The sequence below is a fragment of the Mirounga angustirostris genome, unplaced genomic scaffold (genome assembly GCF_029215605.1).
Source record: "Mirounga angustirostris isolate CCGP_5_RB_7025 unplaced genomic scaffold, mMirAng1.0.hap1 SCAF_15, whole genome shotgun sequence".
Taxonomy (NCBI): domain Eukaryota; kingdom Metazoa; phylum Chordata; class Mammalia; order Carnivora; family Phocidae; genus Mirounga; species Mirounga angustirostris.
The window spans coordinates 14,236,857-14,260,636 of record NW_026991723.1 but is presented as its reverse complement, the minus strand read 5'-3'; the positions used below and the strand labels follow the sequence as shown (position 1 = coordinate 14,260,636).

At 40.9% G+C, this 23,780-nt stretch overlaps 2 protein-coding genes across 10 annotated transcripts in view; one reads left to right on the top strand and one right to left on the bottom strand.

The window, feature by feature from the left end:
* CUNH9orf85 (chromosome unknown C9orf85 homolog) overlaps positions 1 to 22,180 on the bottom strand; it is a 137,337-nt gene extending 115,157 nt beyond the window's left edge. For all 5 annotated transcript variants that reach the window (XR_010407725.1, XR_010407724.1, XM_054509171.2 and 2 more), the window contains exon 1: positions 21,695 to 22,180. Coding sequence is in view for 3 of the 5 variants with exons in the window: in XM_054509171.2 (XP_054365146.1) it covers positions 21,695 to 21,796 (102 nt within the window). In the remaining 2 variants the exon portion in view is untranslated. The remainder of the gene's footprint in view (positions 1 to 21,694) is intronic.
* A 150-nt stretch (positions 22,181 to 22,330) lies between these two features.
* The window catches only part of ABHD17B (abhydrolase domain containing 17B, depalmitoylase), a 50,036-nt gene continuing 48,586 nt past the window's right edge, over positions 22,331 to 23,780 (top strand). For 2 of the 5 annotated variants that reach the window (XM_064579489.1, XM_064579488.1), the window contains exon 1: positions 22,331 to 22,891. The gene's annotated coding sequence lies outside the window, so the exon portion shown is untranslated. Of the gene's footprint in view, positions 22,892 to 22,989; positions 23,119 to 23,780 lie in introns of those variants that run through there. The other 3 variants (XM_045882243.3, XM_064579490.1, XM_064579491.1) reach the window with 2 other exon arrangements.

The following is a 23,780-nucleotide window of genomic DNA, read 5'->3' as shown; positions in this document are numbered from 1 at the left end:
GGCAGCGGAAGGAAGTAGACATTTCTAGAAAGAAGAGTATATTCCCTACCTCACCTCTGCTACTGAAAGTACTACTACAAAGGAGGTGATATACTTTTCCTCAGAAAGAAAGTTATGATTATTACAGTTGAAACACCATTAGTGTCGGTAAGAAATGATGATAATAAATGACATTTATATACTGTCTTCTGCTTAAAACTCCATACTTACAGCTAAGTTATCACTTCCTCACAATTACCTTGGGGGATAAATAGTATTATTCCTACTTTATAGATGAAACAAATCTGGACAGGTTTAATAATCTACCTACCGCTGCACAGAATAATACAACCAGGACTCAAGACCAAGCCCTCTGACTCCAAACACCATATTCTGCCCCAGTATTCCATATTGCCTCTCTTTCAGGAACTAAATCTCAGTCTGATTCCTACTCTCACCATCGAGAGCATCACTTCATTGGGAAGATGCACTCTGATGTCCAACCAAGTGAATGACAGAAATGTTTGAAACACATAGTGATACAACTAGCCTCCTTGTTCTCTAGAATAATGTATCACATACCTAAGTCACCAGAATGACCTCAGAACTGACAGGAAAAGCTATGTTAGAGACATAAAGCAGGAATCCAGAAAAGCTATTATTTAAGAAGCTTTCCTAAATTTTATATCAAAAGACATCACCCCAAAATGCAATTTATCCTCGATTCTCACTCATATGTATAATGTCCTTTAATTCAGATGCAGTTCACAATGATACAACACTGTACAGAAACTGTTTTCTACCCTGACTTCCTCATAGTCAGAAAAATAGAATTTGTATCAGTAGTTTCTACTTTATTCCTATTCCTGGAATTTAAGCCAAATCTAAACATTTTGAAAATTAGGAAATTATTTCTTCTTTGTTCTTCCCTATTTTTCCAGTTTTACTGAGAAATAATTGACATACATCACTGTGTAAGCTTAAGGCATAAGGCATGATGGTTTGATTAACATATATTGTGAAATAATTATCACAATAGATTCCACTACTATCCATCTTCTCATTTAGATATAATAAAAAGAAGAAGGGGGGGGGGAATCATCCTTAGTTTTAACCCTGCCTTAGTCATAGAATCAAATGGCAAACCAAATCTCAAATAGTTAGGCAATCTAAAATTAAAGACATGCTGGGAAATCAGGCTTTTTCTAGATCAGTGATTCTCAACCTTCCTTTCTGCCTCTACTGTTCACATCCCCGTGTTATTCTCATCATCAAATACAGGAAATGTCCTTTAAAAAAAAAAAAGATTTTAAACAATCTCTACACCCAACGTGGGGCTCAAACTCACGACCCTGAGATCAAGGGTCACACGCTCTTTCAACTGGGCCAGCCAGGCACCCCAATACAGGAAATGTCTTTTTTTAATAGAGATTTTATTTACTTAAGAGAGAGCACACAAGCAAAGAGAGGGGTAGAGGGAGAGGGAGAAGAGACTCCCCACTGAGCAGGGAGCCTGACACGGGGTTCCATCCCAGGACCCTGGGATCCTGACCTGAGCCAAAGGCTGACACTTAACCGACTGAGCCACACAGCCACCCCAGGAAATGTCTTAATTAACAAGAGTAACGAGTATTTGGGGAAGGACAGGGAAGAGAGATCCTGAGACACTGTCTCCTAACACAGAATGTCTCTATCAAAATTAAAGGAGGTAAAGTTTCTATCTTCTCAAGAGACCTTCTACTGTACCTATCATTTAACTCTCTGCCTGGTTGTTTATAGTTCCTAGTCAATATTCTTTCGCTTATTCAAGTCCGTGAGTGCAAGGGACATGTCTGTACTTTGTTCAGTTGTCTGGACAAAAGCATACCTAGGGAAGTGTTATTTGTTTACACGGTTTATTATAAAACAGGTATTTTTGGTGTTCACTATAAAAATAATACCAAACTAATTTTTACACAGAAGACTGCTATCATAAACCTATAAACCGCATGTCTAATCCTTTATAAAATTTCTCTCTGCTGCTATTCTTAGAACATTCCTTTGGCTAGGGCAGGCATAATTATCTTCATTTTGCAGATGAGAAACCTAAGGCTCAGAGAATTAAGAGATTTGCTTGAGGTCACACAATTAAGCAGAAGCAGCAGAGGCAGAACCCATAAAAAGATGCCTTTTAGTTTAGGGCATTCTACTAAAGTTACAAGTAGAAAGTGTTCCCCTACAGCTTTCAAGGTTTTCTAAATATTAAAAGAAAAAAAAAATTGCAGAGTATACATTTCAATTTGTACTCTGTTTGGACTAAAATTCTAACACTGGTATCTTGTTTTGCCAACAGGGCCAAACCTGCCGGCCTATTTGTAAGGTAACCTTGCAGTATTATACATTATTTGTTTAAAAAAACACAAAATGAAATTCCCAAGTTAAGAAAACCTCACTTAGGAAAGAAAATATTATCTTTGCTAGGCAGTGTTCTAAAAGAAGAGGATTTACTTTCTACCATGCTCCTCAGAGATTTTCAATGCACTAAGACCTAAACAATAAAGGGTAACTAAGTGGTGAGCCAAATGGACTAACTATGTACAATTGGAACGCAAAGAGCCTATTCAAGCAGCAACTGTGTAGTGTCATGAGGCAACAGACGCTTTTATAAGCACTCATTAACAGTTAGTCACAATTTGAGATCTTGTCCAACTGGTATGGTATGCCCCAAGTTATTGATCTTAAATGAGACAAAAATGACTGATCATTGTTTAACATGTATTAAACAAAAAAGGATAATATTCATTTCCTCTTGATAGCGTATTTTAGGATTTTATGGATTAACTCTTTCAAGCATAATAAGTGGTAAGTAACGTCCACAAACCAAATGATTTTACCTTTTAAAATAAGTCAATATTGTAAGTCATTTACTTGGGGGAAGATATACGAGGACAATTACCATATTGAAGCTAGTTAACTTCTTCAAAGATAGTCACCTTGTTCAGGTCATACTAACATGTCATAACAATAACCAGTATATGCTGATAATTGATTCAGGAGCTAAGTCACTTAAGGAAAATATTAGGTTTGTGCCATGATTCATTCTGTTCAGAGCTCAGTATTCACTTATGACTTACCTAACTTGAGTGGAGAACATTTTCTTTTTTTTTTTTAAGATATTTATTTATTTATTTGAGAGAGAGAATGAGAGAGAGAGAGCATGAGAGCGGGGAGGGTCAGAGGGAGAAGCAGACTCCCCACCAAGCAGGGAGCCCGATGTGGGACTCGATCCTGGGACTCCAGGATCATGACCTGACCCGAAGGCAGGCATTTAACCGAGTGAGCCACCCAGATGCCCCATTTTCTCATCCTTAAAAGGAAAACAAAGATTTTTTGATGACAAGAATATAAAAAGCTAAGGGATAAAATTAAGGTGTATCCTGAATGAAAGATGCAAATCACCTGTAACAAAACACTACTACATTTTATTTCTATAGATTTTTAAAATCTGAATTTGTCCTTTAATGCTTCTCATTTTCTTCTCACATTATCCCTGTGCATAAGCAAGAAGGTGGTATTGTTATTTATTGTTATCCTAATTTATAGAGTTGATACAACTTACCCATGGTTATGGAGTGACTCAGTAGCCACACCAAGAGTCTGAAAAGACTATGGTGCTGCCCTGACTCCAAGCTTAGGACTTCTTCCAACATGTCAAACTATAAAATGTGTCATGGATTAGAATTAAATACAGCATGCATTATGATTATCTCTCTGCTGCCTCTAGGAACAATCCAAAAAAGTATGAGTTCGAATGTACTCAGCACTATGCCAGGCATCTCAAGGATTCAGAAGATTTATGATGTACAGTCCCTTCCACACGGTGCTTAACATTTGGTTGGGGAGACAAAAATGATGGGCATGAAGTAAATCTGAAGAGTGAACAATATTTATTAGAGTTAAAATGGTGTTTAAAATAAGAGATTGGCTGGCATCTTCCAACCGAGCTTTTGGAAAGATTAGGATTGAGGGGTAGTCACTAGAGATCCAGTGCTAATGGGTAGCCTTGCAGATTTAAAAACACTATCATTTCATTTAGCCCCAACCCAATGGGACAAAGTGAGGGAGTCATGTGCTAATTACGACAAATTTGCAAAGGTGTCATAGAGTATTGCATTTTAGGTCTTCGAAGACCATTTATCTTAACTAAGTCCTCAAAAGGTATCAGATCAGCAAAAAAAAAAAAGCGGGGCACCTGGATGTTTCTGCCTGTTAAGCATGAGACTCGTGATTTCGGCTCAGGTCGTGATCTGGGGATCGTAGGATCGGCCCCACAGAGGGCTCTCGGTGATCAATGTGGAATCTCCATGCCCCCCCACCACCACTTGTGCGCTCTCTCTCAAATAAATAAATAAAATCTTTGAAAAAAAAAAGGTATCAGATCAAAGTCTAAGGTAATACACAGTCTTAATTTAAAGCAACAGCAAGCAACCCATCTTCCTTCCTTGTACTTCTACCACCCATGTATTAAAAGAGAAATGTGCTTCAGTCACAAGCAGAAGCAGGAGAGACTATGCACAGATATGCACACAGGCCATTGAGTTTCAGCCTTTCCTAAAACGTGTATAACGTGATAATGGAATATTAAGTCACCTAGAGAATAAGATGTTCAATATCTGCTTCTACACAGAAGAGAAACCCCACCTTTTTTTTAAGATTTTATTTTTTTTTAAATTTCTACACCCAACATGGGGTTTGGAACTCACAACCCTGAGCTCAAGAGTTGCATGCTCTACCAACTGAGCTAGCCAGGTGCCCCCAAGTCCCACATTTTTTTTATTAACATATAATGTATTCTTTCAGGGGTACAGGTCCATGATTCATCACTCTTACACAATTCACAGCACTCACCATAGCACATAAAATCAGTATCACTATCAAAGTTGTAAACGCTGAGAGCCTATTATTTGTTCATATGATCTAGCACTGAAAATGTGGGATTGGGTCAAAAGATGAATGGATAAAGAAGATGTGGTGTATATATACAATGGAGTATTACGCAGCTATCAAAAAATGAAATCTTGCCGGGGCGCCTGGGTGGCTCAGTCGGTTGAGCGGCTGCCTTCGGCTCGGGTAATGATCCCAGGGTCCTGGAATCAAGCCCCGCCTCGGGCTCCCTGCTCAGCAGAGAGCCTGCTTCCCCCTTTCCCTCTGCCTGCCACTCTGCCTACTTGTGCTCTCTAGCTCTCTGTCAAATAAATATTTTTTAAAAATCTTTAAAAAAAAATATGAAATCTTGCCATTTGCAAAGACGTGGATGGAACTAGGGTATTAGGCTAAGCGAAATAAGTCAATCAGAGAGAGACAATTATCATATGATCTCACTGATATGAAGAATTTGAGAAACAAGACAGAGGATCATAGGGTAATGGAGGGAAAAATGAAACAAGACGAAACCAGAGAGGGAGACAACCATAAGAGACTCTTAATTTAAAATACTTCCCTTACAGGGCGCCTGGGTGGCTCAGTTGGTTGAGCGACTGCCTTCAGCTCAGGTCGCAATCCCAGGGTCCTGGGATCGAGTCCCACATCGGGCTCCCTGCTCTGCGGGGAGCCTGCTTCTCCCTCTCCCACTCCCCCTGCTTGTGTTCCCTCTCTCGCTGTGTCTCTCTCTGTCAAATAAATAAATAAAATCTTTAAAAAAAAAAAAAAATACTTCCCTTACAGCACTTTGTAGATCTTGCCCTATTTTTTTCTTTTTTTTTTTTTTTACAAGTAGCAGATAGGAAGTCTGACACCTACAAAATTATAATCGCTTTATGGGTAACCTCTTTTTTCCCTCTCTCTAGAAGCTAGTAGGAATTTCTTTCTGTCACAGAGTTCAAAAATTTCACCAAGATATGTCTAGAACCCTTCTATCTGAAGGCTTAAGATTTTCTTCAAGTTTGGGAAATTTGTGGGTTTTTTTTCCTTCCTTTTTAACATTTCTTCCTCCTTGGCTTCTAGATTTCCTTTAGAAACATAGTGGCTTTCCTACCTCAATCCTCTGTATCTCAAATTTCATTTCATTTTATCACTTTGGTCTTTCAGACTAGGTTTAGGATGAATCCACTGGCTTGATCACTAAATTACTCTTTATTCACTAATCACTAAATCACTCAATTACTCTTTATTCCTGACATAGTGCTATTTAGCCATCCTATTAAGAAGTTTGCATTTCTGAAACCACAGTTGTAGTTTTTTGTTTTTGTTTTTAAAGATTTTATTTATTTGAGAGAGTGAGCAAGCAAGCGAGAGAGAGAGAGAGAGAGAGAGAGAGAGAGTAAGCGAGGTGAGGAGCAGAGGGAAAAGCAGACTATCTGCTAAGCAGGGAGCCCGACGTGGGGCTCAATCCTGGGACTCCGGAATCACAAACTGAGCTGAAGGCAGCCGCTTAACCGACTGAGCCACCCAGACGCCCTGACAGTTATAGTTTTTAAGAAATGTCATAAGTGGGCGCCTGGGTGGCTCAGTCGGTTAAGCATCTGCCTTCAGCTCAGGTCGTGATCCCAGGGTCCTGGGATTGAGTCCCGTATCAGGCTCCCTGCTCTGCAAGGAGCCTGCCTCTCTCTCTCTCTCTCTCTCTCTGTCTCATGAATAAATAAATAAAATCTTAAAAAAAAAAAAAGAAATGTCATAAGCTTTTCTTTTTTTTAAAGACGCTTAACCATCTGAGCCACCCAGGCGCCCCAGTTTCTTTTTTAACAGCAGTCTTTGTTTTATGGATTTTGAAAGTTTTTTTTTTTTTTTTTTGGATTTTGAAAGTTTTGAATGCTTAAGGATGGATACCAATTACACTTTTTAAAGTTCTCTTCTGTGTCTTATGTTACCTCTGTTAACTAGGAACGGGAAGTAGGGTTTCCAGTCATGTATCACGTGGTTTTGATTTTCCTAAAAAGTTTAGCACTTCATATACATAAATGAGGGCGTAGATCTGTACTGTACAATATGATAGCCACTATCCACATATGGCTATTTCAATTGAATTAAAATTAAATTAAAATTTGGTTCCTTGGGGCGCCTGGGTGGCTCAGATGGTTAAGAGTCTGCCTTCGGCTCAGGTCATGATCCCAGGGTCCTAGGATCGAGCCACACGTCTGGCTCCTGGCTCAGCGGGGAGCCTTCTTCTCCCTCTCCCTCTGCCTCTCCCCCTGCTCATGCTCTCTCTCTGTATCTCTGTGTCTCGAATGAATAAATAAAATCTTTTAAAAAATAAATAAATAAAATAAAACAAAGTAAAATTTGGTTCCTTATCTGTACTGTCCACATTTCAAATACTCAATAGGTACATGTGGCTAATGGCTACCATATTGGATAGCACTAATATAGCACATTTCCATCATCACAGAAAGTTCTTCCAGACAGTGCTGGTATAGAATAACCAGAATCAGATATAGGATGGGTTACTAAAGCAGAACTGAGGATCACTATTGCTCTGGAAATGAATTCAGCCTGGCTCTGGCTAACAGGATGAAAATTAACAGCTTGATAGCTTTTGCTTTAGTATGTACAATAAGTATATTACTTCCATGTATAGGGGTTCCTTGTTAAGCTTTGGGGCCAAAAATGATCAGGAATGTTGTTCTGTTTTATCTTTCACGGCATCTCCCCATTTTAGAGAGTTGTTCTTCTGACTTTATCTGGAGAGCAAACGTTAGAGAAGGCCACTTGATACAAAGGATTGGTACAGATCTTGTTCATTCTGATACTGGCATTTTTCTAGAGTTTACTAAAAATCCTGACTTCAATCTGTATTGTATTATAGATTAATAAATTGTTTGGTTGCATCAGTCTAACCCTATCTACTTTATATTTTAATTTTCCTTAATGTTCTTTTCTGCTTGAAAAGTTTTCTAATACTGTACTTTTATTGTTTTCTTCCATCATTTCGCTGAAATTTGGGGGAAATGGAAGATAAGCACATGCTTTCAGTCAGTCATTTTGAATTAGAGCCTTAGTAAAATTTGACTGCATTTTCTTACTGGGTAGCAAAAAGGCCTTAATAAAGGTGGTCCAGAGAATCACTAAGATTAGAGTTAATTACCACAATAAACCAGGGGGAGTTTTTTAATTTAAGTATACTAGGAAACAGCTGACTTTGGAAACATCCTATGGGGGTCAAAGGACTGCCCATGGTTCAATAAGAGTTTAAATTAAAGCAATAGCATCACATATGTAAAAGTAACTATAATATTATTTTATATGTATTGGTAATAGATGACAACTTATCCCAGAGGACTATTCTAACTCTATTAAAAATTAGATCTAGTGTAGCGCCTGGGTGGCCCAGTCAGTTAAGCAGATGGCTCTTGATTTCAGCTCAAGTCATGATCTCAGGGTTTTGGGATCAATCAAGCTCTGCATTGGGCTCAGTGCTCAATGAGGAGTCTGCTTAAGGATTCTCTCTCTTCCTCTCCCCTTGCCCCTCTCCCTGCTCACACCCTCTCTCTAAAAAAATAAATCTTAAAAGAAAAAAAAACTAGACCTAGCATTATGTCCTATAAGCTTTCAAGTTTATGGGAAATATGACATCAAATTATTCTAATGTCTTGTGATAAAGGTTAATGATGTAACACAGAACATTCACATATACAAGTATATACCATGATATCAAATATATTACTCAAATTGATGACTTCAGTGACATGAGTAATTACAAAACAAACAAATCAGCCACCCGGTAAGAGAGGGCTGAGCATTTAATAATATATAAATCTTCACAGAACAACAAAGCATTTTTTTTTTAAGATTTATTTATTTATTTGACAGAGACAGAGAGAGCAGGAACACAAGCAGGGGGAGTGGGAGAGGGAGAAGCAGGCTTCCCGCAGAGCAGGGAGCCTGATGCGGGACTCAATCCCAGGACCCCAGGATCATGACCTGAGCCGAAGGCAGACGCTTAACGACTGAGCCACCCAGGCACCCCAAAACAACAAAGCATTTAAAATCATCACCAGCTTAGTTTAGTATTTCACAGCCATGATGTTATAAATGGCATACAACACCAAATGACCTTCAAAACGAGACCTGATTAATATAAAGGTACAACAGAATTCTGCTGATAAAGCATCACTGAAAATTATTACACATACATAACTCCATCACCTATAAGAAATACATCCTTGTTAAGGAGACAAGACTCTGACAAACCAAAAACAAATAAAAAAGAAAGTGTGTCGTACAATTTAGTTTCAAAAGAACAATGTGAATAATTAACTTTAGAATGTAAACCCAACTATTCCAACTAGAAATGAACTTGATAAAATATCCAAGAAAATGTCTACCATGAAGTTCTAAAAATGTCATTCAACCTCATGAATAAACAGATAAATTAGAAGAGAATTAGGATTGAGGTGGAAATAATCAGCTCCAAAGCTATGGGAAAGTTCAAATTTACTCCTGATATTCTTAGAAGTCAAAAATCCAACAGAGACCAAGTTAATCATTGTTGGAAAACCAAATCACACCAATTTCTTTCAGCCCAAAAAAGTATTACAAGACGTTTTATTGTATATTTAAAGAGTTGAGATTATCCGTCAGGATGCTTTTCTACACCCACTAATACTATCTCTGAAAAGAGAGGATGGTCAGCTGGGTACCTATGGTTCTCTCCCCTTTGCTTCCAAAAGCTGTGACTTCAAAGTTGTTTTAAAATATTTCATATGCATCAAGATAATGGTAAATCTGAGGAGGAGAGTAGTAGTGACTAAGAGAGGCAAGTAGCATTCTCTTGATCTGTGTATTGGTTACATGACTATGTTCACTTCGTGAAAATTCACTGAACTCTATTAGAATTTTTGCACTTTCCTGTGTGTTTGTATGTTATACTTTAACAAAAGTTTATTAAGTGAAAATGCTCCATATTAGCCTTTTTCCACTTTTTAAAGTAGCTACTAGTGTGAGATTCCTAAATGAAGGAATCATATCCCACTTATCTTTTTGCTGGTGCTTGGTACATAGTAGAGGCTTAATAAAGACAGGTGAATTGACACAGACCAATAATTAATTGTACAATGTCAGTAAGAATTACTTGATTTCCATTCTTTCAACCCACATCATAGAACTACTTGCTATATGTCCATGAGTAGTTAAAAAAAATGCTTGAGTCCCTGTCCTCTGAGAGATAGATGGTATTTGTATACACATGTGTGAGAGAAAGGGAAAGAAGCCAAGATATAAATGCTAATAACTAATATGACACACACCATATGTGTGGTGAGGACAACAAATGCCATAGGGAAGGAGGGAGACATTCCAGTGGGATTAACCAGGAAAGGAATAACTGAAGGAGTAGCATGTGAGCATGACAAACATCTTAGTAAGATGAAGGAATGGACTAGCATTTACAGAATGCTTAACACTGCATGCCAGGTACCATGTGAGCATTTTTACAAACCTTACTCAATCTTTACAATACAGCTAAGCCCACTAAGACCCTAACAGACTGAAAACTTTGTGCAAGATCACACAGCCAGTAAATAGCATAGAATGTGACCTAAACTTTTGACTCCAAGATCAAGGTCTTTCTGCCACACCATGCCGCCACTGTCTTGAACAAGAGCTTGATATCTTTTGCCAAAAATCCAAACGCTCACACAGGAAATCTGACAAAAACTGACAAGGCATTTTTTTCCTACCCAATGTATACACTTCAAAATATATTTATTCTTCAAAGTTACCTAATCAAAGCCAAATCAAAACAGACCACATTTACTTATAAAAATGATGGTCTAAATTGACAGTACTGAAATTTTAATTCACAGCTTGAGATCAATCCATTCAGCTATCCTTTTTGGTAAAAAGATTTTAGTCAACCACAGGCTTCTAATTAGAGAGACTATTACCTAAGAGTCGCTTTCATTCTTATGCTTTTGCTACCACATAATGTAATATGTTCATTTTGGCAATAAGCATAAATACCTCTTATAATCTTGTTTTAGAAAAAGACCTTCAAAGACTCATGGCCTCTTCTTGCCCTTCTCTCTTCATTTTAAGAGGACCTTCACTCATTCATTCAAACATTACCGAGGAGCCTTCAATGTGTCAGGAACTCTTCCCTCAAAAATGAATAAGAGAAGCCTTGTTTTCAAAAGATTATTTAATGTAACAACAATTTTACCTGATCTTAATTTTGTTTCCAGATTAAACTCCTTCAACTTCCTGACCCACACACAACCTACAAACTCAACAGTACTCTTCTCCCTTTCTGCTTTATTCCATTCTTCTATCTCATTCCATTCAACCTTTCCTTGACCCTTCATCCCCAAGCTGTACTATCTCCTTGAGGATAATACTGTATCAAGTATTTCCTTTCCCTCCATTCCTTTCAGAACTACTATAGTACTCCCCTTGCCACAGCATTTAATACATTGTTATAATTATTTATTTACTTCATTCAACCCACCAGCTACCTACTGAATACTTCCTGTGTACCAAACCCTGGTCTACCCCTGGTCTAGGTATTAAGGATATAAAAAATATATATTTTCCCTGGTGAAAATCATATTCCAGGTGGACTATAAATAAGACAAACAAGTAAACAAATGATATGCCAGAACATAATGAGGCTATAAAAATTAACATAATTTAACAGTTCATAGTTTTGCTGATAAATTGAAACACAGGAGAAAAAAAAACACAGAATGTGAGAAAAAGGCCAAAAATCAAGGATGATTCTTATATTTTTGGTGTGAGGAACTGGGTAAATGATGGGGCTGTTTACAGAGTTGGAGAACACTGGAGGAAAAGGTTTGAGAGAGAAAGATTAAGAGTTCTTTCTCTGCCATGTTAAACTTGAGATGCATTTTTTATATTCAAGAATAGAGGTCAAGTAGGTAGCTAAATATACAACTCTGCAGCTCAGGAGATAGGTTGGCCTGGAGCTCCAGATGTGGAAGGTATCAGCATAAAGATGGTATTTAACACCATGGACTGAGACAAATGAAGAAATTATTTCAGAATTCAGATGAGTGTTCAAGAGGCAATGATACTAAGCAACTGAGAGAGATGAGGACAATTATTAACCCAGGATTTGGCAATACAGACATCAATGACTTGACAAGAGGGGTTCTAGTGGAATGAGTACAAAAACTGTTTGAACAGGGATGGAAGCCATGGGATGTAAAGAAGTTGAGAACCTAGAGCTTTTCCATAGAGAGGAAGAAAGAAATAGGGTGAAGCTAGAAAAGAATATGGGTTCCACCCACCTAAGGAGGGTTGTTTTTTGTTTTCTGTTTTTTTTTTTCTTAAGAAATTGAAATAACCCACTGGAGATGGAAAGACTGATAATGCAGGACAAACTGGACAACAGAGGAGCCCTAAGCCTTTAAGTCCTTAGGTAGAGAACAGGGAATAAGCTCCAGGGTGCAAGTGGAGGGCCTAGTCTTTGGGAAGGACAGGCATTTTCATCCACTGTCACAGGAAGGCAAAGTATATTGGTGCAGATGCAGGTGGTTTGGTAGATGTGATGGTGGAATAATAGAAAACTGGCTCAAAGCAGGGGTTCCATCAGGCAAGCACCACAGTGGGAAAGAAGGATAAGGCTGCTGAGGTATAGGCAAGAAGAAAAAGGTGTATTGGTAGAACATGAATTCCAAGCTACATAGGGAGGGGAAAAGGACATGAATGGGGTACAGTAAAAAGCAGAAAGGTTAATGGACAGGAGTATCTAAGGGAGTTCAAAAATATCGGGGCGTCTGGGTGGCTCAGTCGGTTAAGCATCTGCCTTCGGCTCAGGTCATGATCCCAGCGTCATGGGATCGAGCCCCACTTTGGGCTCCCTGCTCTGTGGGAAGCCTTCTCCCTCTCCCACTCCCTCTTCTCCCTCTCCCACTCCCCCTGCGAGAGGAGGTGTTCCCCCCTCACTGTGTCTCTCTAGGTCAAATAAATAAATAAATAAAATCTTTTAAAATATATATATATATATATATATGTTTGAGGCATAAGGAAACTAGATAAGTAGATGGTGATCCATTTTTCTAAAAAGTTTGTAAGTGGAGCAGTTACCAGCATTGAGAAAGTTTAAGGTTTGACCATAGGAATAGGTTTCTGGTGGGGGTGGGGGGAGGTCTAAAAGCTGAGAGATCAGATGTTGGATTATCCACGGGGATGTAGCAATCACTAGGTATGATGACAGGATCTGTGGAAATGAGTCAGGTACTGATGAGGAGGTATAACTAGGAGGCAATGACAGACCCAGAAGGGATAACAGTCTGATGGCATGTATTTCAAAAAAGGTGGGAGTTTTGAGCCAGAAAAAAAATGGACTGAAGCAGCACATGGGAGAAACAGTTCTAAACGGGAGGTGGGGCTGAAGATGTGGGGTGAACAAACATCATTACTTAAGGACTACAAGGAAACAGAGTTCCAGGAAATAGTCAGGTAGGGCAAGAAAGTGAAAGCAATTTTGTTCAACACTATGTCTCGATTTGATTACAATAAACTATTGATTCCAGGAGGCCAACTGGAGGGGCTAGGGGAGGGGCACTGAAAGGCTGGAAGACTGTGTCAGGTGAGGATATGCACAAAGCCAAATGAGGATAAATTTCCCAATAATAGCAGCTAACCTGGGAATCTCAGACTCTAATAAAAGATCAACCGAAACACCTTTTCTAAGCTTCATGAGAGTAGCTCAGGATCCTTCCAATAAGTTTTCTTTCTGTTTAAATTAGCAACTGAAGAATCCTAATAATTATCTTCATGTAGAGGGCCTTGCATACCTCAAAGAAGTTCAGAAAAAGAACGTTTATTTAATTCGTTCACTACATTTAAGCGCAATTTGGCCTGGAGAGATAAGGAAAATCTCAGAAAGGAATCTCAGGCATGTTAGCTATTCCTTTATCCCCTTCTCATTTCACATCTTCCTTTCACAAAAGTCAACAATGGTGAGAAAAAGAGCAACCACGATTGAGGACAGAGTGAGCTGGCAACAGGGCTGGCTGTTCTGAGGACAAGCAGGATTCTCTACACACCTGCCTGTGACCTCACAAAACACTTGTGCAGATGTGGAAAGAGTCCGACGGCTTAAAATAACAAATACCACAACAGCCTCTAACTGTCAGCCCTGAGGTACTTTGTCCAACTGCACACCACTCCCTACCACAGTGTTTCTCTAACCAGAAAAATGACCCACTTGGGGGAGAGTTAATATAAATTATGACTTTCTCTCTCAGATGAACTAATTTACCTGGATGAAGAATTCTAGAATATTTTCTAACAGTGTATATTTAACTTTATGAAGAAACAAGTGTTGACAATATAATGATAAAACTTCATAATCCAATGGTGAGTACTATCCAACACATCAAATCAAGACAAATTAATTTCAGTCATCACTGTACAGAAAATGAAATGTCTAAAATATATAGTTGATGTAGAAAAAAGCCAATTATATTGTTATAGGCCTCATTTCAAGAAACACGCAGAATCACTTCATTGGCTTCAAGAGGAAGCACCATGGGAATGTAGATATATGGAATATCTCCAAGCGTGGATGGAATTGTTTTTGTAGGAAAGGGAGAGAAAATAAAAAGTAAATAATAAGAAGAATACAACACTTCTGAATACTAAAAATACCACAAAGGAAAAATTAAAGAGTGTCATTAGCACTACAACTTTTACTGGGTATAAGACCCTAATGCATATCATAATGCCCAGCACACCATAGACTGTCACCTTGTCAACTGAAAAAGCATGCTGAATTTAGTAACAAATCAACTGGGAGCAGGACTGATTTAACATAAATCCATTTAATAGACAGCATTGGTGAAATCTATCAAAGAACATTTCCCAATTTGGAAAAAGATCAAAGGGAGTCCCACATGTTCTCTAGAGTCCCAGAGATGGTTAGCTAGAAACTACAGTGGATTCTATATCTGCCCCACTGCAGATTTGTTCAAGACTACCCACTTGTTTTACTCTTCATTGTTGACACCAATTGATTGAGAAATAACATTTATTCCCATGACTAGTGCTTCATCACTCACAAGGAAATTACTCACACCAGGGATTATCTGAACCAATCTGAGACTGTTCCCTAAAGTGCAATAGCTCTGGGCTAGGGGAGATAGAACAAAGATCCCATACCACTTAATTCTAAGCTATCTGGACAAAATGAGCTTTACCAATACCAGGACATCCTTTTCCACAGCAAGGTCTTATTCATTATTTACTCATTAATTACTTATTCATATACTAAATTACTATGATTCTTTCCTAGAGTGAAATTAGGAAAAAATGAGACCCAGGCTCAGTAATCTTATGCACAAAATCCACTTTGTAATGCTCATCTGTACTTTTCCTACAGAAAAACAAACTCAAGTGTCATGACTAGTGTTTATAAAGGAAAAATATTAAAATGCAATTATTAGAATTATTTTGACTTGTGGTTAGCTAAGATGCTCAATATATTAGAAAGTCAATTTGTTTTCTTTTGGGAAAAGTTAATAAAATTGTTTTTTTAAAAAGACTGATATAAGTAGTATTTCTATACCTTCCCCAAACAAAAACAAAACTTCATGACACTTGAGTGGTTAATCAGTTTTGCTATAATATCTATTTTTATTCTCTTTTTAAGATTTTATTTATTTGAGAGAGAGAGAAACAGATAGTGACAGAGATAGCGAGAGAGAGCACAAGTGGGGAGGAGAGGGAGAAGTAGGCTCCCGATGAGCAGGGAGCCCGACGTGGGGCTCAATCCCAAGACCCTGAGCTGAAGGCAGATGCTTAACAGACTGAGCCACCCAGGCACCCCTATAATATCTATTTTTAATTAAGGTAAAATTTACATTGATGTCATGCACAGATTTTTGTTTTAAAGATTTATTTATTTATTTGAGAGAAAGAGAGAGAGAACATGAACTCAGATCAGGGGAGGAAGAGAGAGAGAGAATCTTTTAAGCAGATTCCACGTTGAGTGCGGAGCCTGATGCAGGGCTCAATCTCACGACCCAGGAGTTCATGACTTAAGCCAAAATCAAGAGTTGGACACTTAATTGACTGAGCCACCTAGGCACCCCTCAAGCACAGATTTTATTTTTTTTAATTTTATTTTTTTTTAAGATTTTATTTATTTGACAGAGAGAGACACAGCGAGAGAGGAACACCAGCAGGGGGAGTGGGAGAGGGAGAAGCAGGCTTCCCGCTGAGCAGGAAGCCCGATGCGGGGCTCGATCCCAGGACCCTGGGACCATGACCTGAGCCGAAGGCAGACGCTTAACAACTGAGCCACCCAGGCGCCCCTCCAGCACAGATTTTAATTAACAATTCAATGATTTCTAATAAATGTATTCATTCTTGTGATCTTCACATTTCCATCACTCCAGAAAGTTTTCCTGAGGCCCTTACAGTCAATCCCCCCACCACCAAAGGCAACCACTGCTCTGATTTCTATAGTTGGAAGAAACACCTGGTTCCTTTCCTTCCACACAATGTTTTTGAGATTCGTCCACAATGCACACAATGCATGCAAACAATGCATGTATCAGTAGTTCATTTTTTTTCTAATAGCAGAGTAGCATGCCATTGTATGATTGACACAATCTGCTTATCTATTCTCCTGTTGATAGATATTTGGGTGTTTGTGGGGGGTTTTTTCCAGTTTTTGGCTATTGTGAATAAAGTTGCTTGTAAACACAGAATCCTGTTCTGCTGTAAATGTAATCATACCACCTTCAACTTAAGACAGCTTTCTGCCTGGGGCGCCTGGGTGGCTCAGTCGGTTGAGCGACTGCCTTCGGCTCAGGTCATGATCCTGGAGTCCTGGGATCGAGTCCCGCATCGGGCTCCCTGCTCGGCGGGGAGTCTGCTTCTCCCTCTGACCCTCCTCCCTCTCATGCTCTCTGTCTCTCATTCTCTCTTGCGCAAATAAATAAAAAATTAAAAAAAAAAAGACAGCTTTCTGCCTAACCAGAAGCTGAGGGATCTGACTGTATAAGCATCACAGGAAGGGAGTGGAAGGAGCCCCACCTCTGCCACGGAGCCCTGGCTGAACGGATGGGACCTACCCCAACGAGCCCACATCCGTGATAACGTGACACGACAGGCAGTCACACCTGGTGAGGAGAGACTCTTTCTCTGGAACATTTCAAACACGTAGTGTTTAGGGGCAGTGGCAATAAAGTGCATCTCTGTTCTGACCCTAATGTGGTGTCACACTGCTTCTATTACACACAAACATGCAGTATTCAAAAACAACATTGGAAAAAAAATAAATGAAACAAGGCAACACACACACATACACCCCCCAACAACACTGGGGCACCTGGCTGGCTCTGTCAATAGAGCATCCAACTCCTGATCTCAGAGTCGTGAGGAGAAGCCCCACATTGGGTGTAGAGGTTACTTAAGAACAACAACAACAACTGTAACACACATACACAAAAAAGGGGTTTGATTTACTTGTCTTTTGAGGTCTCCTAGCACAGACATCACCTAATGAATGGCTAGCCATGTGCTAGTTATGTAACTTGGGTAGACACATCACTTACCACTAAGTCCTAACTTCCCAATATACAGAGTAAGATAATTATAGCATCTATCTTAGGGTCATTTTTTTTTAAAGATTTTATTTATTTATTTGAGAGAAAGAGAGGGAGCATGCACACGTGAGCGGAAGCAAGGGGCAGAGGGAGAGGGAGAGAGAATCCCAGGCAGACTCTGTACCAAGTGCGGAGCCAACGGGGCTCAATCCCAAAGCACCGAGATCATGACCTGAACTGAAATCAAGAGTTGGATGCTCAACCGACTGCGCCACCTCGGTGTCCCTTAGGGTCATTTTGAAGATCAAAATTAGATGATGTATATCAAGTATGTGTAGTGGCTAACACACTTAAGAATACAAATACTAGTTACTGCTAACAAAATTTTATTCCCAAAACGATTTAGAGAGTATAGCCTCAGATTTTCATTTTCTTATTCCATTTGAAGGTAAAGACCAGAGTTTCCCCCAAATGAGTGTTTCTCCCAAAATTAGTTCGAAATCATTATGCATTATGCAAACCAAAGGGTTCCCTAACCAAGCAAGTTTTCGTTAAATAACTTTTTTTACACTGCAAAACTTCTCAGTGTTGTATGCCAAAGTACACTACGAACCCTAAAAGCGAGACCCAGAATGTACTATTTCCAAAGTAACTGAACCATGAAACTGACTCCTGCCTTATGGAGAAGATGTGATCCTGGCGCACTTTGGAAAATGCTAATAAAACAACACTAACTACATATATAAAACAAATAGTATTCTTAAGAAGGATATATGGTCTTCCCACTTCATTTACTTAAATGCTCTCCATCCTTTAGATCTCAGGGAAGCCTTCTTTAAGCCTCTAAACTTAATCAAGACTTCCTGCTAGGGGCGCATGACCTCAGGGTCCTGGGATCAAATCCCGAATCCCATTGGGTTCCCTGCTCAGCGGGAAGCCTACTTCTCCCTCTCCTGCTGCTCTCCCTGCTTGTGCTTTCTCTCTCTTTCTGTCAAATGAATAAATGAAAAATCTTTAAAAAAAAAAAAAAAAAAGACTTCCTGCTTGATACCCTCAAGTTTCCTTAGACTCTTCCTTCAGCGCCCTTACTGCGATTTCTATTAACATACTTGAAAAATTATTTGATTACTACTTTTATCTAGCCCACCAAACTATATTATGCTCAACCCTATACCTCTAGAATCTAGCACAGTGTTTGGCGCCAGATAATAGATGTGGAACAAATATGTGAATCCAAGAATTTTACAGCAGCTTTGCCACAGCAATAAACTGAAAACAATCCAAGCATTTACTAACAAGAAATTAAGGTATTCTACATTTATATTATATTAGACAGCCATTAAAAAGACTGAGTTTAATCTCTGTATTCTGACAAACCCACTTTAATTGAATAAGAAAAAAAATGTACTTTATTACATATATACTATATTGTGCATAGATACCTAAAAACACACACAAATTGTTAACAAAAAAAAATTGTTAACAGTGACTACATTTGAAGAGGGATAGGACTGGGAAAAGGTACTTTCACTTTATACATTTCTCTATTTTCAATATTCTCCAAGAAGTACACAATTCTTTTTTATTAATTGCTTTGAGCAACTGCAAGTCTATATAAATTACCATATGCTTTAGGCTCAGTTTATATTTGTATGACTATTTCTCAAAGATATTTTTGTAATGATCCCTATAGCAATCTTGAGAAGTAAATAGGACAAGAGATAGCAGTAACCCTGTATTGTAAATTAAAAGCTAGAGGTAACCTGCCTAACATAACAAAGCAAAATAAACAACAGAACTGAGGCTAACGTGGATCTTTTTTCTTAGGCCAATGTTCTTTTAATTACACATCACTGCCTTTCCAGAAAGGGACACAAGGCAGCCTTGAAACAAACAACATTTTAGAACTAAATGACTAGAAGAGATTTAAACCTATTCCATCTCGACAAGTCATGAGAGGACACTGCAGGCCAATGGCCATGGAGGCCTCTTTTAAATAACCCCAGGGAAAGGGAGGTTACAAAATCCTAGTGCATGCTTCTATTAGACAACTCCCTTATATTCAACTGAAATCTCTCTGTAACTTTAACCTTTTGGTTCAAGTTTAGCCATTTGGAAGGCTACAGAATAAGCTTCTCTCTTCTTCTGGAGTATATTCAAACATGAAGACAGCTATCACCTGTGTCCTTTTGAGAATGGGTGCTTTACTTAGACAAATCTCCCAATAGAACATCTATCATTATCCAAATGGTTGACAGAAAAGGGATACTATCATGCAGGACTCCCACAAACTCATGAGTTACAAATAGGCAATTGTCACTACAGTCTTTTTTTTTTTTTTAAGATTTTATTTATTTATTTGAGAGAGAGAGAGAGAGAATGAGAGACAGAGAGCATGAGAGGAAGGAGGGTCAGAGGGAGAAGCAGACTCCCTGCCGAGCAGGGAGCCCGATGCGGGACTTGATCCCGGGACTCCAGGATCATGACCTGAGCCGAAGGCAGTCGCCCAACCAACTGAGCCACCCAGGTGCCCCGTCACTACAGTCTTTTAAGGAGAGTTAGAGAACCATGCACTCTCACCACTCCTTTGTTGGATGGCACTGAATCAAACAGCTTTCTGGTATAAAGCATAGGAATGAAGATGGGGTCAGACAAAATCTTGGCTTTAGATAGCTGCACATAGCTGGTTCAAGAATTTGCTATGAACAGAGCCAATTATTACTCCTCCATTAGAAAGATGATCAACCTGATCTTCCTCAGTAAAATATTTCTTGCTGTTTTGGTCAGATTCTCCAATAACAAAACACCTGCTCATTCTACCAATGGACAAATGAGACTACCTCAGGATTTAAAAGATGCAAAGAAACTGATGATAAAAGTTATAAAATGAAACTTTGTGAATGAATTTGAGATTCATGAAAAGATTTCAGAGGGTAATGACATGGTTGTTAGAGAACACCAAGAAAATGAACAATGAAAAGTACAAGAAGTACAAGTTCAAGAAGTCTTATACTTACAACTACAAGAGGTAGAGGAAGCTACATTGTAGCTAAACATTTATTAAAACTGCTTTTTACCATCTGATGAAAACCAATCAGAATTAAATGCTTGTGCAAAAGCTCAGAGCAAAAATACAGGACAAGACAGGCATCTATTTGGAATAGCACAGCTTTTTATCCTGGTTTACCTATTAATGAGCACAAACGTGGGAAAGTCTTCCCAAATGCTGCTGCAGGTTTTCTTTCTGAATGTGAGCCTAAATAAGGGAACGGAGAGGTCCTCTGAGCACCCAGTTGAAAATATCCCTCCTTACCCTTCCTCACTGAGCTATCTTGCACTTCAAGTTTATCGCAATTTGTAATTATGTATCTTTGTGCTTGCTTGTTATCCAATGACCCAGAAGAATATAAGCTCTACTCTTCTTAACACTGCAAACACAGGAACATAGGGTTTTGTACATGGAGGGTGCTCATTAAATATCTAGAAGGTAAGTGAAGACAGAAAAAAAAAGATCACAGATTACCATAAACAGTTTACTTTCCTTCTTATTCAATGTTGAGAAATTAATCACCTAATGGACAATTATGATCCAGACCAAAGCATACATCATTTAGTTCAGCCTCACAACAAAAGTCTGAATTTTCTTCCAGGTCACAGACACCCTCCTAAAGAAGTAAATGACTTATAACCAACAAAACAAGAATTTTTACATTAGCCAAATAATTTGATCCTCAAAACAATCTTACAAAAGAGACAGTTATGTTGGTGAGGACACTGGGGCTAAGAGCTCTTAATCCTTCACATCCTCCCTACAAACCTATGGGCTTGTAGTTCCCACAAAGAAATAGTGGCTGCATAAACTTGGTGCAAACTTTGAGAGACACTCGTGCCATAATCCTCGTTTCCTACTGCAAATATGTGATCCAGATGGGAACCGTTCAACAGCTCAGTTCTCCATTTGCATTTTAGGTTTTGATGAGGGTCCCGTTCACTCTATGTAATTGGTTAAATGTTGACCGCCAAATATATTTACGAGGAGATAACACGTCCAGGTCAAAGAAAGGGCGTGGGAATATCATTTTAGAAAAGGCTGCATTGCAGCCAAAACTAACTCTGGGCTGCGGTCCACAATCGCTCTCTCCCCACTCCTCTCATTTCCTCTCTCCCCTTCACTGAACCATTCCTTCCCATTGTCAGATTTGGTGCAACAGGCAGGTTCCTACCTTGGTCTGAACACTCTTATCAAACTTGTCATTTTTGAAGCTAAACGTATTCTGGTGCCTCTGAGGCCTGGAACGAGCCACGTTCCCTTTCTGGGAGCTCATCGTAGAAACCACAATCACCTCGCGCTGGTACAAGGAAGACGCGAGGAAAACCAACACGGCAGGAACTATCCCACGGAGTCCCCGCTTCTGTCACTGACCCGGAAGGAACTTATCCAGCCTTTCCGCCCCCGCCCCCGTCGGCCCACGTGACTCATCGCGGAGGTCAAAGGACTCCCTCTGGTCAGTCAAAACCCTCAATGTTCTTCCACGCGGCCCAGTCTCGACCCATCCCCCTCCGCGCAGCCTCTCTCTCAATCCCGGCGTCTAAATCCCGCTTCCTTCGAAGCGAGAATTCCCCCATTGGTCCGAACGTGGCAGTCCATCAAGGCGGAGGGGCAAGGAGCCTTTGCCTTGATTGGTTCTTCTTTTCCGCAATCCCCGCCTCCTGCCGACCCAGCTCAGCCTCTCCAGGCGCCCGACTCCGCTGGGCGTCTTGTGATTGGCTGAAGTCCGGCTAAGCTGCGCTGCGTCCCTCCCCCGGCCCGCTCGCAGGCTGGAGCCCGGGTCAGCTTGGCATCTTCCTCCAGTCAGTGTCCAACTCCTGCCTTAGCGAGGGTTTTGCTCGCCCCCTCGGTTCCCCTCCAGCCTTCCTCCCGCCACCAGAGCTAGCCCCGCGGTGGCAGGCTGAGGAGGAGCAAAGAACGGAGGGTTAAAGAGAAGAAAGACCTGGCTGGGTCTGGGTGGTGTCTGCAGTGCCAGAAAGGGAGGTGGCGGCGGCGGCGGCGGCTGCGACCACGGCCGCGCGGGACGTGAGGCCCGAGAGCAGCCGGCGGCGGCGGCGGCCGCTCCAGAGCCTCGCGCCGGGGCCGTTAGTCAGCAGAACGCGAGCCCGTGTGGAGGAGCAGGGCCGGCGCGAGGCGAGACTCGAGAGCGCGAGCCGGCCCCCTCGGGCGCCGCCGTCCTTCCTCGTCCCGGCGCCGGGGGCTGCGGCCCTCGTCCCCGCTCCTCGGCCGCGCCCGCCCGCAGGCCGGGATAGTCCGGCGGCGGCGGCGGCAGCGGCAACGTGGGTCGCACCTTGTGGAGGACAGCGCGTCGGCAGAGGCTCTCTCCCGGCCCTTTCTTCCCGACACCTTGGCCGCGGCCCCTGAGGTGCAGGTGCGTGGGGCCGCGGCGGGCCGGGCGCTGCGGCCGGGCTCGGGCAGGGGGCGGTAGGCCCGGAGCCGCAGCGCGGGAGGGACGAACCCGGGCCGGGAAGGGGGAGGGGAGCGGGAGGCGTCTTTGTTGTTGGCGACCGGGATCCCTCTCGGCGGCGGCGAAAGCGGGGAAGCCGCTTCGGATCGGGTCTGGTTTGGGTTTCAACGGTGGTTCCGTGAAGGGGAGAGGTGGGTAGGAGAGTCCCTGCGAGCGAGGGCTACGGGAGTCTGGGGGCGGGAGAGAGACGGAAAGCCGGACTGAGAAAGGTCTTAGTCCTCCTGGCGCCGAAGGGTCTCGTTTCACTTGTTTTGCTTTCCTCCCCGTGGACGGAAAGATGGGGCAGCTTCACATTCTCCTGCCTGGCTCCCTGTGGGGCTGGCGATGCCCGAAAGCTTTCTCCTGAAGGTCCTCGTGTGTGCCAGCCTCGATCTGAGATCGAATCGGCCCCGTTCTCGATGATTTGTGTTCCCGGAGGGCCGGCTCAGGGTTCTTTTTCTCTGGGTGGCTCCACTTGAATCTTAACCTGTTTCCGAACCCTAGGTTGGGCTCCTCGGTAACTGCTTTTGAGTTGGAAAATGAGAGGTTTTGTTTGGAAATTTTTTTTAACCCTGAAGCGAAAGTTGTGTCGAGTTCGAATGTATCGTTGAGAAGCCCCCGCCCCCCCCCCCCCCCCCCCGCCAAAGAAAAGTGAGTTTAACCTCGGCTTTTTGTTAAAAAAAAAAAAAAGTTCAAAGCTTGGATCCTTGGGGAGATTTCTGCCAATGCCAGACACACTTTTTGGTTGTTTTTTTTTTTTAAACGATGCTTTGATGGAAGTCTGCGTGAGGTGGGCTTGATAAGCAAAAAGATG